General features: G+C 45.0%; 1 protein-coding gene across 1 annotated transcript in view; it reads left to right on the top strand.

Annotated features, from left to right (window-relative positions):
• The window catches only part of kif1aa (kinesin family member 1Aa), a 130569-nt gene that overhangs the window by 37528 nt on the left and 71704 nt on the right, over window positions 1-21337 (top strand). Inside the window, exons 12-19 of the mRNA XM_039001780.1 lie at window positions 4200-4279; window positions 7837-7943; window positions 13761-13844; window positions 14446-14626; window positions 15356-15428; window positions 15550-15792; window positions 18513-18691; window positions 19578-19715. Of these exons, the coding sequence (XP_038857708.1) occupies window positions 4200-4279; window positions 7837-7943; window positions 13761-13844; window positions 14446-14626; window positions 15356-15428; window positions 15550-15792; window positions 18513-18691; window positions 19578-19715 (1085 nt within the window). The remainder of the gene's footprint in view (window positions 1-4199; window positions 4280-7836; window positions 7944-13760; window positions 13845-14445; window positions 14627-15355; window positions 15429-15549; window positions 15793-18512; window positions 18692-19577; window positions 19716-21337) is intronic.

Raw genomic sequence — 21337 nt, forward strand, 5'->3', positions numbered from 1 at the left:
GGAGGGCGGGGGAGGACCTTATAAGCGTCGCAGAAGTTAGAATAACAGTGATCTAGGGTTTTGCCAGCCCTGGTAGCACAATCGATATGCTGATAGAATTTGGGGAGCCTTGTTTTCAGATTAGCCTTGTTAAAATCTCCAGCTACAATAAATGCACCGAATACAACAGGTGTAGACCTTACCGTGAAATGCTTACATCAGGATATGTGGTTTCCAGTTTACATAGTCGAATGAAGTTCTTTCAGGGCCATCGATGTGTCTGCTTGGGTGGAATATACACGACTGTGATTATGATCAAAGAAAATTCTCTTGGTAGATAATGCGGTCGGCATTTGATTGTGAGGAATTCTAAGGCAGGTGAACAAAATTACTTGAGTTCCTGTATGTTGTTACGATCACACCACGTCTCGTTAATCATAAGGCATACACCCCCGCCCTTCTTCTTACCAGAGAGATGTTTGTTTCTGTCGGCGCGATGCGTGAAGAAACCAGGTGGCTGTACCGATTCTGATAGCGTGTCTCGAGTGAGCCATGTTTCCGTGAATCAAAGACCGTTACAGTCTCTGATGTCTTAAAGGATTCAGACCCTTTATTCAGGGCGAGACCCAGATGCAGACACGGGAGGCAGATGGTTTGAGTCTCTGATATTTATTATAATCCAAGGGGCAGGCAAAGAGAATAGTTGTGGACAGGCAAAAGATCATAAACAAGGTCAGAGTCCAGGAGGTACAGAGTGGCAGGCAGGCTCGAGGTCAGGGCAGGCGGTATGGTATGGCAGGCGGGTTCAAAGTCAAGGCAGGCAAGGGTCAAAACCGGGAGGACTAGCAAAACAGAGAAAAGGAAAAACCAGGAAAACGTGCTGTTTGACTTGACAAAACAAGATGAACTGGCAACAGACAAACAGGGAACACAGGAATAGGTGGCCAGGGACTAATGGGGAAAACAGGTGACACCTGGAGGTGGGTGGAGACAATCACAGAGACAGGTGAAACTGATCAGGGCGTGACAGCTGAAGCACCTTTGACAGCGATTACGACCTCGAGTCTTCTTGGGTATGACGCTACAAGCTCGGCACACCTGTATTTGGGGAGTTTCTCCCAATCTTCTCTGCAGATCCTGTCAAGCTCTGTCAGGTTGGATGGGGAGCGACGCTGCACGGCTATTTTCAGGTCTCTCCAGAGATGTTAGATCGGGTTGAAGTCTGGGCTCTGGCTGGGCCACTCAAGAACATTCAGAGACTTGTCCCGAAGCCACACCTGTGTTGTCTTGGCTGTGTGCTTAGTGTTGTTGTCCTGTTGGGAGGTGAACCTTCACCCCAGTCTGAGGTCCTGAGTGCTCTGGAGCAGGTTTTCATCGAGGAGCTCTCTGTACTTTGCTCCGTTCATCTTTCCCTCGTTCCTGACTATTCTCCCAGTCCCTGCCGATGTAAGGACTGGGTGTCGGAGTGCGAAGTCAGGCGTAGGAAGACAGAGGATACAATGATCACGTTCATTTAATGAACCACTGACAAACAACGGCCACCCCACTTGACACTGGGTGCTCCCAATAAACTGCCCCAGACACGGGGAACGAAAACAAAAAAGATCAGTGGCAGCTAATAGGCCGGTGACGACGACCGCCGAGCGCCACCCGAACGGGAAGGAGAGCCTGACTCGGTCGGAGTCGTGACAGCCGATGAAATTCCTGGACATTCCCGGAGCTAAAAATGTCCCTGTTCTTCCATGGCCAGCATACTCACCAGACATGTCACCTAACAGCATGTTCCAGTTCCTGCCAATGTCCAGCAACTTCGCTCAGCCATTGAATCAGGCCAAAATCAACAGCCTGATCAACTCTATGTGAAGGAGATGTGTTGCGCTGCATGAGGTAAATGCTGTTCACACCAGATACTGACTGGTTTTCTGATCCACTCCCCTACTTTATTTTTAAAGGTTTTTGTGACAAACATATGCATATCTGTATTCCCAGTCACGTGAAATCCATAGATTAGGGCCTCGTGAATTCATTTAAATGAACTGATTTCCTTATATGAACTGTAACTCAGTAAAATCGTTGAAATTGTTGCATGTTGGCTCAGTGATACATTAGTCTCTGTAGCCCTATTTGGAACCTGACTGTTATGTACAGTTTTACAGCAGGGGAGGACATTAACCAACCGTTTCCTTTTTAAATGTGGTCTCCTTATGGAAATAGGACGTTGATTAATTTAGTCTTCCCCTTTTAATCTACTGCATTATTCATAGCAAACAAAACCCTACTCACTGTGCTTCAAACAGCAGAGCTCAGAAAAGCAAACACATTATGTATGTGTTTACTATATTTAGGAATATTTATAGCACTTCTGTTTCATTATGTATGTGTTATTATATTTAGGAATATTTATAACACTTCTGTTTCATTATGTATGTGTTATTATATTTAGTAATATTTATAGCACTTCTGTTTCATTATGTATGTGTTATTATATTTAGTAATATTTATAGCACTTCTGTTTCATTATGTATGTGTTATTATATTTAGGAATATTTATAGCACTTCTGTTTCATTATGTATGTGTTATTATATTTAGGAATATTTATAGCACTTCTGTTTCATTATGTATGTGTTATTATATTTAGTAATATTTATAGCACTTCTGTTTCATTATGTATGTGTTTACTATATTTAGGAATATTTATAGCACTTCTGTTTCATTATGTATGTGTTATTATATTTAGGAATATTTATAGCACTTCTGTTTCATTATGTATGTGTTATTATATTTAGGAATATGTATAGCACTTCTGTTTCATTATGTATGTGTTATTATATTTAGTAATATTTATAACACTTCTGTTTGCTAGAAGAGCCATGTGTGTTTGATGGGTATTAGTAATGTTGTGGATCCCTAGAGACTGTCTGCATGTCTTAAAACTCTGCATCATCTACTATAGTGTATTTCTAGTTGTGTCTAAAATGGAACCGTAGTAACTTCATAGCGCCCCTTTGGGCCTTGGGCAAATGTAGTGTACTGTATAGGGAATAGGGTGTTGTTTAAGACGCAGGGCTCTGTGTTGATCTAAATGAAACCAGATCTATGCTCTGTGTTTATCTACCTGAAACCAGATCTATGCTCTGTGTTTCTCTACCTGAAACCAGATCTATGCTCTGTGTTTATCTACCTGAAACCAGATCTATGCTCTGTGTTTATCTACCTGAAACCAGATCTATGCTCTGTGTTTATCTACCTGAAACCAGATCTATGCTCTGTGTCTATCTACCTGAAACCAGATCTATGCTCTGTGTTTATCTACCTGAAACCAGATCTATGTTCTGTGTTCATCTACCTGAAACCAGATCTATGCTCTGTGTTTATCTACCTGAAACCAGATCTATCCTCTGTGTCTATCTACCTGAAACCAGATCTATGCTCTGTGTTTATCTACCTGAAACCAGATCTATGCTCTGTGTTTATCTACCTGAAACCAGATCTATGCTCTGTGTCTATCTACCTGAAACCAGATCTATGCTCTGTGTTTATCTACCTGAAACCAGATCTATGCTCTGTGTTTATCTACCTGAAACCAGATCTATGCTCTGTGTTTATCTACCTGAAACCAGATCTATGCTCTGTGTTTATCTACCTGAAACCAGATCTATGCTCTGTGTTTATCAACCTGAAACCAGATCTATGCTCTGTGTTTATCTACCTGAAACCAGATCTATGCTCTGTGTCTATCTACCTGAAACCAGATCTATGCTCTGTGTTTATCAACCTGAAACCAGATCTATGCTCTGTGTCTATCTACCTGAAACCAGATCTATGCTCTGTGTTTATCTACCTGAAACCAGATCTATGCTCTGTGTTTATCTACCTGAAACCAGATCTATGCTCTGTGTTTATCTACCTGAAACCAGATCTATGCTCTGTGTTTATCTACCTGAAACCAGATCTATGCTCTGTGTTTATCTACCTGAAACCAGATCTATGCTCTGTGTTCATCTACCTGAAACCAGATCTATGCTCTGTGTTTATCTACCTGAAACCAGATCTATGCATGAATATGTTTTTATTCAATTAAAATGTGATGTGTGGAATAAGTGACTGAATATATTTATCTGAAATTAGGTTGAACAGATTATATGGCCTCTCATTTAATTAATTAGACAACATATACATTTACTCTAGAATGAACCCATATGAACTCTCCTTGTTGTAGACTCCTCACCTGGTGAACCTTAACGAGGACCCCCTGATGTCAGAGTGTCTGCTGTACTACATCAAAGATGGCATCACCAGGTAAGAGAACATAGAGAGAACATAGAGAGAACATAGAGATATTGACCAGGTAAGAGAACATAGATATTGACCAGGTAAGAGAACATAGAGATATTGACCAGGTAAGAGAACATAGAGATATTGACCGGGTAAGAGAACATAGATATTGACCAGGTAAGAGAACATAGATATTGACCAGGTAAGAGAACATAGATATTGACCAGGTAAGAGAGAACATAGATATTGACCAGGTAAGAGAACATAGATATTGACCAGGTAAGAGAACATAGATATTGACCAGGTAAGAGAGAACATAGATATTGACCAGGTAAGAGAACACAGAGAGAACATAGAGATATTGACCAGGTAAGAGAACATAGAGATATTGACCAGGTAAGAGAACATAGATATTGACCAGGTAAGAGAACATAGATATTGACCAGGTAAGAGAGAACATAGATATTGACCAGGTAAGAGAGAACATAGATATTGACCAGGTAAGAGAACATAGATATTGACCGGGTAAGAGAACATAGATATTGACCAGGTAAGAGAACATAGATATTGACCAGGTAAGAGAACATAGATATTGACCAGGTAAGAGAGAACATAGATATTGACCAGGTAAGAGAACACAGAGAGAACATAGAGATATTGACCAGGTAAGAGAACATAGAGATATTGACCAGGTAAGAGAACATAGATATTGACCAGGTAAGAGAACATAGATATTGACCAGGTAAGAGAGAACATAGATATTGACCAGGTAAGAGAGAACATAGATATTGACCAGGTAAGAGAGAACATAGATATTGACCAGGTAAGAGAGAACATAGATATTGACCAGGTAAGAGAGAACATAGATATTGACCAGGTAAGAGAGAACATAGATATTGACCAGGTAAGAGAACATAGATATTGACCAGGTAAGAGAACATAGATATATTCACCAGGTAAGAGAGAACATAGATATTGACCAGGTAAGAGAGAACATAGAGATATTGACCAGGTAAGAGGGAACATAAAGCTATTGACCAGGTAAGAGATAACATAAAGATATTGACCAGGTAAGAGAGAACATAAAGATATTGACCAGGTAAGAGAAGATAGAGATATTGACCAGGTAAGAGAACATAGATATTGACCAGGTAAGAGAGAACATAGATATATTCACCAGGTAAGAGAGAACATAAAGATATTGACCAGGTAAGATAACATAAAGATATTGACCAGGTAAGAGAGAACATAAAGATATTGACCAGGTAAGAGAACATAGAGATATTGACCAGGTAAGAGAACATAGAGATATTGACCAGGTAAGATAACATAGATATTGACCAGGTAAGAGAACATAGATATTCACCAGGTAAGAGAGAACATAGATATTGACCAGGTAAGAGGGAACATAGAGATATTGACCAGGTAAGAGAAGATAGAGATATTGACCAGGTAAGAGAACATAGATATTCACCAGGTAAGAGAGAACATAGATATTGACCAGGTAAGAGGGAACATAGAGATATTGACCAGGTAAGAGAGAACATAGATATTGACCAGGTAAGAGGGAACATAGATATTGACCAGGTAAGAGAGAACATAGATATATTGACCAGGTAAGAGAGAACATAGATATTGACCAGGTAAGAGAACATAGAGATATTGACCGGGTAAGAGAACATAGATATTGACCAGGTAAGAGAACATAGATATTGACCAGGTAAGAGAACATAGATATTGACCAGGTAAGAGAGAACATATATATTGACCAGGTAAGAGAACATAGATATTGACCAGGTAAGAGAACATAGATATTGACCAGGTAAGAGAGAACATAGATATTGACCAGGTAAGAGAACACAGAGAGAACATAGAGATATTGACCAGGTAAGAGAACATAGAGATATTGACCAGGTAAGAGAACATAGATATTGACCAGGTAAGAGAACATAGATATTGACCAGGTAAGAGAGAACATAGATATTGACCAGGTAAGAGAGAACATAGATATTGACCAGGTAAGAGAACATAGATATTGACCGGGTAAGAGAACATAGATATTGACCAGGTAAGAGAACATAGATATTGACCAGGTAAGAGAACATAGATATTGACCAGGTAAGAGAGAACATAGATATTAACCAGGTAAGAGAACACAGAGAGAACATAGAGATATTGACCAGGTAAGAGAACATAGAGATATTGACCAGGTAAGAGAACATAGATATTGACCAGGTAAGAGAACATAGATATTGACCAGGTAAGAGAGAACATAGATATTGACCAGGTAAGAGAGAACATAGATATTGACCAGGTAAGAGAGAACATAGATATTGACCAGGTAAGAGAGAACATAGATATTGACCAGGTAAGAGAGAACATAGATATTGACCAGGTAAGAGAACATAGATATTGACCAGGTAAGAGAACATAGATATATTCACCAGGTAAGAGAGAACATAGATATTGACCAGGTAAGAGAGAACATAGAGATATTGACCAGGTAAGAGGGAACATAAAGCTATTGACCATGTAAGAGATAACATAAAGATATTGACCAGGTAAGAGAGAACATAAAGATATTGACCAGGTAAGAGAACATAGAGATATTGACCAGGTAAGAGAACATAGATATTGACCAGGTAAGAGAGAACATAGATATATTCACCAGGTAAGAGAGAACATAAAGATATTGACCAGGTAAGATAACATAAAGATATTGACCAGGTAAGAGAGAACATAAAGATATTGACCAGGTAAGAGAACATAGAGATATTGACCAGGTAAGAGAACATAGAGATATTGACCAGGTAAGATAACATAGATATTGACCAGGTAAGAGAACATAGATATTCACCAGGTAAGAGAGAACATAGATATTGACCAGGTAAGAGGGAACATAGAGATATTGACCAGGTAAGAGAAGATAGAGATATTGACCAGGTAAGAGAACATAGATATTCACCAGGTAAGAGAGAACATAGATATTGACCAGGTAAGAGGGAACATAGAGATATTGACCAGGTAAGAGAGAACATAGATATTGACCAGGTAAGAGGGAACATAGATATTGACCAGGTAAGAGAGAACATAGATATATTGACCAGGTAAGAGAGAACATAGATATTGACCAGGTAAGAGAACATAGAGATATTGACCAGGTAAGAGAACATAGATATATTGACCAGCTAAGAGAGAACATTCATTCAGCAGAGAAATGTATACCTTATCAAGAACGAAATGTTAATTAAAAAAAAAATATATATATATATTGTCACGTACACTGGATCGGTGCAGTGAAATGCGTTGTTTTACAGGATCACCCATAATTGTACTGCACTCCTGGATCCATCAAGGTTAAGTGCCTTGCTCAAGGGCACTTCGACGTATTTTTCACCTTGTCGGCTCGGGGATTCAAACCAGCGACCTTTCGGGTTTACTGGCCCAACGTTCATTTACATTGGTGACGTAGAAAAGCACCTTGTGGCTTTTCCAAACCTTACTCCTTCATTTAGTTGCCTACTAATCATGTGGTTGCCCCTCTTTCCATCGCCGTCCCAACGCTGTCTCCTCTTTCCCAGGGTCGGTCGTGTGGACGCCAGCAGCAGACAGGACATTGTCCTCAGTGGTCACTTCATCAAGGACGAACACTGTACCTTCACATCCACCACGGGACCCATGGGAGAAAGTGAGATACTACACTATTGTGACTGACTACCCTTAGTACTTGCCACCCTGCTACACTATTGTGACTGTTACTTACTACCCTGCTACACTATTGTGACTGTTACTTACTACCCTGCTACACTATTGTGACTGTTACTTACTACCCTGCTACACTATTGTGACTGTTACTTACTACCCTGCTACACTATTGTGACTGTTACTTACTACCCTGCTACACTATTGTGACTGTTACTTACTACCCTGCTACACTATTGTGACTGTTACTTACTACCCTGCTACACTATTGTGACTGTTACTTACTACCCTGCTACACTATTGTGACTGTTACTTACTACCCTGCTACACTATTGTGACTGTTACTTACTACCCTGCTACACTATTGTGACTGATACTTACTACCCTGCTACACTATTGTGACTGTTACTTACTACCCTGCTACACTATTGTGACTGATACTTACTACCCTGCTACACTATTGTGACTGTTACTTACTACCCTGCTACACTATTGTGACTGTTACTTACTACCCTGCTACACTATTGTGACTGTTACTTACTACCCTGCTACACTATTGTGACTGTTACTTGCCACCCTGCTACACTATTGTGACTGTTACTTACTACCCTGCTACACTATTGTGACTGTTACTTACTACCCTGCTACACTATTGTGACTGTTACTTACTACCCTGCTACACTATTGTGACTGTTACTTACTACCCTGCTACACTATTGTGACTGTTACTTACTACCCTGCTACACTATTGTGACTGTTACTTACTACCCTGCTACACTATTGTGACTGTTACTTACTACCCTGCTACACTATTGTGACTGTTACTTACTACCCTGCTACACTATTGTGACTGTTACTTACTACCCTGCTACACTATTGTGACTGTTACTTACTACCCTGCTACACTATTGTGACTGATACTTACTACCCTGCTACACTATTGTGACTGTTACTTACTACCCTGCTACACTATTGTGACTGATACTTACTACCCTGCTACACTATTGTGACTGTTACTTACTACCCTGCTACACTATTGTGACTGTTACTTACTACCCTGCTACACTATTGTGACTGTTACTTACTACCCTGCTACACTATTGTGACTGTTACTTACTACTCTGCTACACTATTGTGACTGTTACTTACTACCCTGCTACACTATTGTGACTGTTACTTACTACCCTGCTACACTATTGTGACTGTTACTTACTACCCTGCTACACTATTGTGACTGTTACTTCCTACCCTGCTACACTATTGTGACTGTTACTTACTACCCTGCTACACTATTGTGACTGATACTTACTATCATGCCACCCTTGTCACCAACTACCCTACTACCATGTTGTGACTTCTACCCTACTACCCTGTTGTGACTGACGCCCTGCTACCCTGTTGTGACTGACACCCTGCTACCCTGTTGTGACTGACACCCTACTACCCTGTTGTGACTGACACCCTGCTACACTGTTGTGACTGACACCCTACTACCCTGTTGTGACTGACACCCTACTACCCTGTTGTGACTGACACCCTGCTACCCTGATGTGACTGACACCCTACTACCCTGTTGTGACTGACACCCTGCTACCCTGTTGTGACTGACACCCTGCTACCCTGTTGTGACTGACACCCTACTACCCTGGTGTGACTGACACCCTGCTACCCTGTTGTGACTGACACCCTACTACCCTGTTGTGACTGACACCCTACTACCCTGTTGTGACTGACACCCTGCTACCCTGTTGTGACTGACACCCTGCTACCCTGTTGTGACTGACACCCTGCTACCCTGTTGTGACTGACACTCTACTACCCTGTTGTGACTGACACCCTACTACCCTGTTGTGACTGACACTCTACTACCCTGTTGTGACTGACACCCTGCTACCCTGTTGTGACTGACGCCCTACTACCCTGTTGTGACTGACACCCTGCTACCCTGTTGTGACTGACACCAAACTACCCTGTTGTGACTGACACCCTACTACCCTGTTGTGACTGACACCCTACTACCCTGTTGTGACTGACACCATACTACCCTGTTGTGACTGACGCCCTACTACCCTGTTGTGACTGACACCCTACTACCCTGTTGTGACTGACGCCCTACTACCCTGTTGTGACTGACACCCTACTACCCTGTTGTGACTGACACCCTACTACCCTGTTGTGACTGACACCCTACTACCCTGTTGTGACTGACACCCTACTACCCTGTTGTGACTGACACCCTGCTACCCTGTTGTGACTGACGCCCTACTACCCTGTTGTGACTGACACCCTGCTACCCTGTTGTGACTGACAACCTGCTACCCTGTTGTGACTGACACCCTGCTACCCTGTTGTGACTGACACCCTACTAACCTGTTGTGACTGACGCCATACTACCCTGTTGTGACTGACACCCTGCTACCCTGTTGTGACTGACACCCTACTAACCTGTTGTGACTGACGCCATACTACCCTGTTGTGACTGACACCCTACTACCCTGTTGTGACTGACACCCTACTAACCTGTTGTGACTGACACCCTACTACCATGTTGTGACTGACACCAAACTACCCTGTTGTGACTTACACCCTACTACCCTGTTGTGACTGACACCCTACTACCCTGTTGTGACTGACACCCTACTACCCTGTTGTGACTGACACCCTACTACCCTGTTGTGACTGACACCCTACTACCCTGTTGTGACTGACACCAAACTACCCTGTTGTGACTGACACCCTACTACCCTGTTGTGACTGACACCCTACTACCCTGTTGTGACTGACACTCTACTACCCTGTTGTGACTGACACCCTACTACCCTGTTGTGACTGACACCCTACTACCCTGTTGTGACTGACACCCTACTACCCTGTTGTGACTGACACCCTGCTACCCTGTTGTGACTGACACCCTGCTACCCTGTTGTGACTGACACTCTACTACCCTGTTGTGACTGACACCCTACTACCCTGTTGTGACTGACACTCTACTACCCTGTTGTGACTGACACCCTGCTACCCTGTTGTGACTGACGCCCTACTACCCTGTTGTGACTGACACCCTGCTACCCTGTTGTGACTGACACCAAACTACCCTGTTGTGACTGACACCCTACTACCCTGTTGTGACTGACACCATACTACCCTGTTGTGACTGACACCATACTACCCTGTTGTGACTGACGCCCTACTACCCTGTTGTGACTGACACCCTACTACCCTGTTGTGACTGACGCCCTACTACCCTGTTGTGACTGACACCCTACTACCCTGTTGTGACTGACACCCTACTACCCTGTTGTGACTGACACCCTACTACCCTGTTGTGACTGACACCCTACTACCCTGTTGTGACTGACACCCTGCTACCCTGTTGTGACTGACGCCCTACTACCCTGTTGTGACTGACACCCTGCTACCCTGTTGTGACTGACACCCTGCTACCCTGTTGTGACTGACACCCTGCTACCCTGTTGTGACTGACACCCTACTAACCTGTTGTGACTGACGCCATACTACCCTGTTGTGACTGACACCCTGCTACCCTGTTGTGACTGACACCCTACTAACCTGTTGTGACTGACGCCATACTACCCTGTTGTGACTGACACCCTACTACCCTGTTGTGACTGACACCCTACTAACCTGTTGTGACTGACACCCTACTACCATGTTGTGACTGACACCAAACTACCCTGTTGTGACTGACACCCTACTACCCTGTTGTGACTGACACCCTACTACCCTGTTGTGACTGACACCCTACTACCCTGTTGTGACTGACACCCTACTACCCTGTTGTGACTGACACCCTACTACCCTGTTGTGACTGACACCAAACTACCCTGTTGTGACTGACACCCTGCTACCCTGTTGTGACTGACACCCTACTACCCTGTTGTGACTGACACCACACTACCCTGTTGTGACTGACACCCTACTACCCTGTTGTGACTGACACTCTACTACCCTGTTGTGACTGACACCATACTACCCTGTTGTGACTGACACCCTACTACCCTGTTGTGACTGACACCCTACTACCCTGTTGTGACTGACGCCATACTACCCTGTTGTGACTGACACCCTACTACCCTGTTGTGACTGACACCCTACTACCCTGTTGTGACTGACACCCTACTACCCTGTTGTGACTGACACCCTACTAACCTGTTGTGACTGACACCCTGCTACCCTGTTGTGACTGACACCCTGCTACCCTGTTGTGACTGACACCCTACTACCCTGTTGTGACTGACACCCTGCTACCCTGTTGTGACTGACACCATACAACCCTGTTGTGACTGACACCCTACTACCCTGTTGTGACTGACACCCTGCTACCCTGATGTGACTGACACCCTACTACCCTGTTGTGACTGACACCCTACTACCCTGTTGTGACTGACACCACACTACCCTGTTGTGACTGACACCCTACTACCCTGTTGTGACTGACACCATACTACCCTGTTGTGACTGACACCCTACTACCCTGTTGTGACTGACACCCTACTACCCTGTTGTGACTGACACCCTGCTACCCTGTTGTGACTGACACCCTACTACCCTGTTGTGACTGACACCCTGCTACCCTGTTGTGACTGACACCCTACTACCCTGTTGTGACTGACACCCTACTACCCTGTTGTGACTGACACCCTACTACCCTGTTGTGACTGACACTCTACTACCCTGTTGTGACTGACACTCTACTACCCTGTTGTGACTGACACCATACTACCCTGTTGTGACTGACACCCTGCTACCCTGTTGTGACTGACACCCTACTACCCTGTTGTGACTGACACCATACTACCCTGTTGTGACTGACACCCTACTACCCTGTTGTGACTGACACCCTACTACCCTGTTGTGACTGACACCATACTACCCTGTTGTGACTGACACCCTACTACCCTGTTGTGACTGACACCCTGCTACCCTGGTGTGACTGACACCCTACTACCCTGTTGTGACTGACACCCTACTACCCTGTTGTGACTGACACCCTACTACCCTGTTGTGACTGACACCATACTACCCTGATGTGACTGACACCATACTACCCTGTTGTGACTGACACCCTACTACCCTGTTGTGACTGACACCATACTACCCTGTTGTGACTGACACCACACTACCCTGTTGTGACTGACACCCTACTAACCTGTTGTGACTGACACCCTACTACCCTGGTGTGACTGACACCCTACTACCCTGTTGTGACTGACACCCTACTACCCTGTTGTGACTGACACCATACTACCCTGATGTGACTGACACCATACTACCCTGTTGTGACTGACACCCTACTACCCTGTTGTGACTGACACCCTACTACCCTGGTGTGACTGCTAATGAGAAGAGGCTGCATGGTGCTGCTTTTGTGGTTGCCATGGCAATTCTCCCTATGTCCTGAATCTCCACACCTTTTCCTCCACTTGTCCACTCCCCGTCTTGGATTTAAAGGCATAGGATTGGTTTTAAGAGCCCATGCTTACACCAACCCCATGCTTTTAAATCTATATGTGGTAGTGCACAAGTGTACCCTTCGAGGGGAAAGGATGGCCTTTACATGCTAGAGATCAGAGAGCAAGGTTGCGATCAATTCCAATGACAACTCTGGAAGTAAACTGAGATTTCAATTACAATGCTGTTTTTTCTTCGTTGTAGAGCAATGACTGCAGCACTTGACTGAATTGAAGTGGAATTGACCCTATCCGTTTCAGAGACGTTGTCGTTGTTGTGGTTGTTATGGATACGGCGCGCATCCCCCATGTCTGTCTCCCTTCTCCCCCAGTAGCAGTCACTCTGGAGCCCTGTGAGGGAGCTGAGACCTACGTCAACGGGAAGAGGGTCACAGAGGCTACAGTCCTCAAATCAGGTGGGTCAACTATCTGTTTTCTCTCTCTCTCTCTCTCGCTCTCGCTCTCGCTCTCGCTCTCTCTCTCTCTCTCTCTCTCCTCTCTCCTCTCTCTCTCTCTCTCTCTCTCTCTCTCTCTCTCTCTCTCTCTCGCTCTCCTCTCTCTCTCCTCTCTCTCTCTCTCTCTCTCTCTCTCTCTCTCTCTCTCTCTCTCTCTCTCTCTCTCTCTCTCTCTCTCTCTCTCTCTCTCTCTCTCTCTCTCTCTCTCTCTCTCTCTCTCTCTCTCTCTCTCTCTCTCTCTCTCTCTTTAAGACGTGGATGTTGTTTATGGCAGCCCCCCGGACCTCTCTGATTCAGAGGGGTTGGGTTAAATGCAGAAGCCACATTTCAGTTGAAGGCATTCAGTTGTACAACTGACAAATCCCCCTTTCCCTTTCCTTTCCCTCTCTCTCTCGCTTTCTCTTCTCTTCCCCCATCCTATCCTAAAATGTCCCTTACACTTCCCTATTCCATTTATCCTGCTTATCACTTCTTTACAACCATTTCTCCTGCTTATCATTTCTATACAGACATTTCTACCTGTCACTGAATGGTTTTGAATTTTCCTCTGTTGTGTCTCCAGGAAACCGCATTATCCTGGGTAAGAGCCACGTGTTCCGGTTCAACCACCCAGAGCAGGCGCGCCAGGAACGGGAGAGGACGCCCTGCGCTGACACCCCTGTGGAGCCGGTGGACTGGGCCTTCGCACAGAGAGAACTGCTGGACAAACAGGGCATCGACATGAAGCAGGAGATGGACCAGAGGTAAGACAGGAGAGAACTAGAGAGGAGAGAGGAGAGGGGGAGAGGAGAGGAGAGGGGGAAAAGGAGAGGACTAGAGAGGAGAGAGGAGAGCGGGAGAGGAGAGGGGGAAAGGAGAGGACTAGAGAGGAGAGAGGAGAGCGGGAGAGGAGAGGGGGAAAGGAGAGGACTAGAGAGGAGAGGGGGAGAGGAGAGGAGAGGAGAGGGGGAAAAGGAGAGGACTAGAGAGGAGAGAGGAGAGGGGGGAAAGGAGAGGACTAGAGAGGAGAGGGGGAGATGAGAGGAGAGGAGAGGAGAGGGGGGAAAGGAGAGAACTAGAGAGGAGAGAGGAGAGGGGAAGAGGAGAGGAGAGGAGAGGGGGGAAAGGAGAGGACTAGAGAGTAGAGAGGGGGGAAAGGAGAGGACTAGAGAGAAGAGAGGAGAGGGGGAGAGGAGAGGGGTAAAGGAGAGGACTAGAGAGGAGAGGGGGAGAGGAGAGGGGGGAAAGGAGAGGAGTAGAGAGGGGGGAAAGGAGAGGACTAGAGAGAAGAGAGGAGAGGGGGAGAGGAGAAGGGTAAAGGAGAGGACTAGAGAGGAGAGGGGGAGAGGAGTGGGGGGAAAGGAGAGGACTAGAGAGGAGAGAGGAGAGGGGGAGAGGACTATAGAGGAGAGGGGGAGAGGAGAGGACTAGAGGGAGGGTTCACAGGTAAGAGTGAAGGAGAGTTTAGATAATATCTGTGGTTGTGTCTTCAGGCTTCAGGAGCTGGAAGACCAGTATCGTAAAGAGAGGGAGGAAACCCACAACCTACTAGAACAGCAGAGGCTGGTGAGACCTACTAACAAATGGACAAAACCCAGGAAGGGACAAGACCACCAAAATATTCACATTTTGTCTTACAATATTGAATATTTTCTAGTAAAGCCTGATCATGTGACCATTTCCACAGGACTATGAGAGCAAGCTGGAAGCCCTTCAGAAACAGGTGGACCGTTATTACCCTGAGGTAATAGGAGAGGAAGAGGAGGAGTCTGAGGAGGAAGTTCTGTGGACAGAGAGGGAGACGGAGCTGGCCCTGTGGGGTTTCAGGAAGTGGTGCTGTTACCAGTTCACTTCCCTCAGAGACCTGCTGTGGGGAAACGCCATCTTCCTCAAGGAGGCTAACGCCATCAGCGTGGAACTCAAGAAGAAGGTCTGAGAACGTTCAGCATGTCCCTGTATCACCCCGGAAGTGTTGTGACATGACTATCGTTAATGTGATGACTGCTATCTATCAAATAATTACCTACTATGTTTAATTATTACTTTATTAAATTGATCATGTAACAATTAATCCATTAGTAATTTGGGGCACCACGAGAAAAGTTTATTTAATGAGTTACCGTTTCACGAATGAACTCAATAATATATATATATTATATATATGTAACGTTCGTCTTGTGGTGAATGAACGGACCAAGGCGCAGCGGGTGATGAATATATACTGATTTATTTATAACAAGACGAAAACACTAATGAACACTAGAACAAACTACAAAACAATAAACGAAGTCAACAGACCTGAACAAACGAACTTACATATAGACGAAGAACGCACGAACAGGAACAGACTACCTAAAACGAACGAACAAACGAAACAGTCCCGTGTGGTATACACAGACACAGGAACAATCACCCACAAACAAACAGTGAGAACAGCCTACCTTAATATGGTTCTCAATCAGAGGAAACGTCAAACACCTGCCTCTAATTGAGAACCATATCAGGCAACACATTAACCCAACATAGAAAACACATAACATAGACTACCCACCCCAACTCACGCCCTGACCAACTAAACACATACAAAACAACAGAAAACAGGTCAGGAACGTGACAATATATATATCGATATCATACCAGTCATACCAGTCATCAATCAATAATTTCCTCATATCAGTCTCATTCTGAACGTCGTTGACTCCGAAAATCTGCATGAACCCTAAGTGATGAATCAGCGATACACAAATTGACTTAATTATTTATTTACTAACTAACTAAATAAATAATCACACAGAAATACATACACACACACATGGTATAGGTTATCGATTACTAACATAATGCATATGAAAAGTCCCTAGTGGACTAACCCGATATGACAGCTTGTTACACAATGGTAAAAGGGGTGGGGACAGATAAAGAGCGGGAGAGAGAAAGAGAGTGGACTTATCGTACATACGCTTGGAAACTACGCTCACCATGGATGGGGACAAAGGGGTGGGGACAGATAAAGAGCGGGAGAGAGAAAGAGAGTGGACTTATCGTACATACGTTTGGAAACTACGCTCACCTTAAATATGAATATTTAGCACCCTAACAACCGCTCATTCGGATGAGAAATCTATATTTCCGTGTAGATGTCTTTCTCTGTCGTCTATCTGTTGAAACCACTCTAACCGTCTATGGCGAGTAGTTCGATGTAAGTCTCTGGTTGTCTACCAGAGGTCTACCATGTCCTTCTTAGTTGTAGGCTTCTTTTGTTCTGGAGTGTTCGTTAGATTGGATACATCAGAGGTGTTATCACACCGTGGTGAGAGGGTTCTCTCGTCTTGGTCAATTGTTCTAGACTACTTCACAATACCCAGCTGCAGACTGAGAATGTTTGGTCTAGTCTTCACCTTCGTCGCTCGTCGAGAGTTTCAGAGGGTCTTACCATTTTCTGGTCTTGTAGTTTTAATCATTTCAACGTGTGGACCACGTCCTCACGTTCTCTAGTCTCACAATTTTCAGCCGTGTAACCACCGCTCCACGCTGTCTGGTCTCAATGGTTGATTATTCAGGGTACAGCTAGGACCACTTTACACACCGGCGGCAACCCGGCATGTTTTGGTCTAGTTTTTCATAGGTTCCTACCATTTCGTAAAGTTCAGCTCACGCTGGTTTAATGTACATTTTGTTAGCGAGTCCTCTTAACCACTCTGGCCAAAGGGGCATTCTGTCACGCCGACACAATGTCTGCGTTCACGTGGGCGTGGTTACTGACTTGGCATAGGTTCATATAAAAAGCCATTATCTCATTTAGAAGGCTTAAAATCATCTTCACAAAAGTATTTTCATACTTAATCATATATTTTATACAACATTTAGATGCAAACCTTACAACTAGAATGTGTACAACCTCAGAGATACAGTTATTTAGTTATACCATCCTTAATGATATCACAAAATAATAAACTTTGACAGGATTGTTCTTTAAATTCCCACCGACCTTTTCCCACATTCTTTATTTTAGCAATATTTTTTCATTATCCACTTTTGTATGTTGGAGTTTTTTAGGGGCAAAGTCTCTCTGTGTAAACAAAGGATTTTCAGCCTTCCATTTCTGCAGAGTGGGGGATAGTTTCAGCAAGGTATTTAAGTCATAAAACAGGCCAAAGTCCCCCCTCTCCTCTCCTCTCCTCTCCTCTCCTCTCCTCTCCTCTCCTCTCCTCTCCTCTCCTCTCCTCTCCTCTCCTCTCCTCTCCTCTCCTCTCCTCTCCTCTCCTCTCCTCTCCTCTCCTCTCCTCTCCTCTCCTCTCCTCTCCTCTCCTCTCCTCTCCTCTCCTCTCCTCTCCTCTCCTCTCCTCTCCTCTCCTGTGGCTATCCTCAAACATTTGCCTAGCTGATGGGTTCTTTTGATCCTCACCAAGGAGAGAGAGTCATGACAGAAGCATAACTGTCCCAGATCTGGGTTTATAAAGTTTTGTTTTACTTGGAGTGTTTGATTGAGCCTGTCTAAAGTGCCAGATGGGGGTGGGGTTTGCATTTTTCGGACTATTTCATTGGTTCTATTGTACCGGGCAAGCTCAATTGAGCACTGCTGAATTTTTTGAAAGAAAGCAATACTATTTGAACCCAGATCTGACCCCCCCCCCCCCCCCCCCCCTCTAGGTCCAGTTCCAGTTTGTGCTGCTGACCGACACCCTGTACTCCCCTCTGCCCACTGAACTGCTGCCCCCTGAGGCAGCCAAGGACAGAGCGACCCGTCCGTTCCCCAGGACCATTGTAGCTGTGGAGGTACAGGACCAGAAGAATGGGGCCACACACTACTGGACCCTAGAGAAGCTCAGGTACTGTAGAATATAACCAGCACTAGGCCAGATCCCAGGCACAACTGATAATGAACTATATGTTACAGTAATTGTGGGTCCGGTTTTACATTATCAGGAGCGTAGTATTGAGATCATTTAATCTAAAACAGATCTCAGATTTATCTAGATATATTGTTATATGTATTTCTCTCTCTCCCTCTCGCTCTCTCTCCCCCCCCCCTCTCTCTCTGTCTCCCTCTCTCTAACCCTCTCTCTCTTTCTCTCCCTCTCTCTACCCCTCTCTCTCTCTAACCCTCTCTCTCTCTCCCTCTCTCTCTCCCTCTCGATCCCTCTCTCTCTCTCTTTCTCTCTCTCTCCCTCTCTCTACCCCTCTCTCCCTCTCTCTAACCCTCTCTCTCTCTCCCTCTATCCCTCTCTCTCCCTCTCTCTCTATCCCTCTCTCTCTCTCTCTCTATCCCTCTCTCTCTCCCTCTATCCCTCTCTCTCTCCCTCCCTCTCTCTCTCCCTCTCTCTCTCTATCCCTCTCTCTGTCTCTCCATCTCTCTCTCTCTCTACCCCTCTACCCCTCTATCCCTCTCTCTCGCTCTCGCTCTCTCTATCCCTCTCTCTGTCTCTCCCTCTCTCTCTCTCTCTCTACCCCTCTATCCCTCTCTCTCGCTCTCGCTCTCTCATATTATGTCTATATACAGTGTTGTAACAATGTACAAATAGTTAAAGTACAAAAGGGAAAATAAATAAAAATAATTATGCGCTGTATTTACAATGGTGTTTGTTCTTCACTAGTTTCCCTTTTCTTGTGGCAGCAGGACACACATCTTGCTGCTGTGACGGCACTCTCTCTCTACCTCTACCTCTATGCTCTATTCTGATGTTGTCCTGTGTTGCTGTCTGGTTCCCCCTGCAGGCAGCGTCTGGACCTGATGAGAGAGATGTATGACAGAGCAGCAGAGGTTCCCAGCAGCACCATAGAAGACTGTGAGAACATCATGACTGGAGGAGACCCCTTCTACGACCGCTTCCCCTGGTTCCGTCTGGTTGGCAGGTACAGTACATGACTGCATGGTCTGACTGCATGGTCAGACAGCATGGTCAGAGCATGGTCAAAGCATGGTCAGAGCATGGTCAAAGCATGGTCAGACAGCATGGTCAGACAGCATGGTCAGAGCATGGTCAAAGCATGGTCAGAGCATGGTCAAAGCATGGTCAGACAGCATGGTCAGACAGTATAGTCAAAGCATGGTCAAAGCATGGTCAGACAACATGCTCAGAGCATTGTCAGACAGCATGGTCAAAGCATGTTTGAGGACCAAAGATGGGATCAAAGACAGTCAGGACCAATTAGAAAGGAATCACTGACCCCAGTCCACAGGCACACTGCCAAATTAATTGAAAATCCCACTTAGCTACAACAAGGTTCATTTGAGAGACAGAGACGTGTGGTGAGAGGAGGCAGGCTCACAGTAATGGCTGGAAAGGAAGACATGGAACGGTATCAGAGACACCAAACACGTTGTTTCCATGTGTCTGATACCGTTCCAGTCACTCCATTCCAGCCGTTACTATGAGCCTGCCTCCTCTCGCCACACGTCTCTCGAAAACGTTCTTTTGACCGACTCTTAATGCACGGATCCAAGAACAGCATGAAGAAAGTCTCACATGACATGTCGTTCTCCTGAATGAGTAAGCCTCCAGTCCGATGTATACTGAGATACACTATTTATACAAAAGTATGTGGACATCAATTCAAATTAGTGGATTCGGTGCTATTTCAGCCACACCAGTTGCTGACAGGTGTATAAAATCGAGCACACAGCCATGCAATCTCCATAGACATACAATGGCATTAGAATGGCCTTACTGAAGAGCTCAGTTACTTTTCAACGTGGCACCGTCATAGGATACCAACTTTCCAACATGTCAGTTCATTAAAGTTATGCCCTGCTGATACCGTTCCATCTATCCTGGTAAACTATAAGTGCTGTTATTGTGAAGTGGAAACGTCTAGGAGCAACAACAGCTTAGCCACGAAGTGGTAGGCCACACAAGTTCACAGAATGGGACCGCCGAGTGCTGAAGGGCAAAAGTCGTCTGTCCTCGGTTGCAACACTACTGAGTTCCAAACTGCCTCTGGAAGCAACGTCAGCACAAGAACTGTTCGTCAGGGGAACTTCATGAAATGGGTTTCCATGGCTGAGCAGCCGCACACAAGCCTAAGATCACCATGCACAATGCCAAGCGTTGGCTGGAGTAAAGCTCGCCGCCATTGGACTCGACTCTGGAGCAGTGGAATTCATCCCTCCTCTCTGGAGGGATGAATCGCACTTTCTGGCAGTCCGACGGACAAATCTGGGTTTGGCGGATGCCAGGAGAACAATACCTGCCCAAATGCATAGTGCCAACTGTAAAGTTTGGTGGAGGAGGAATAATGGTCTGGGGCTGTTTTTCATGGTTTGGAATAGGCCCCTTAATTCCAGTGAAGGGAAATCTTAACGTGACAGCATACAATGACATTCTAGACGATTCTGTGCTTCCAACTTTGTGGCAACAGTTTGGGGAAGGCTCTTTCCTGTTTCAGCATGACAATACACAAACGAGGTCCATACAGAAATGCTTTGTTGAGATCGGTGTGGAAGAACTTGACTGGCCTGCACAGAGCCCTGACCT

The sequence above is a fragment of the Salvelinus namaycush genome, chromosome 10 (assembly GCF_016432855.1).
Source record: "Salvelinus namaycush isolate Seneca chromosome 10, SaNama_1.0, whole genome shotgun sequence".
In the NCBI taxonomy this organism is placed as follows: Eukaryota; Metazoa; Chordata; class Actinopteri; order Salmoniformes; family Salmonidae; genus Salvelinus; species Salvelinus namaycush.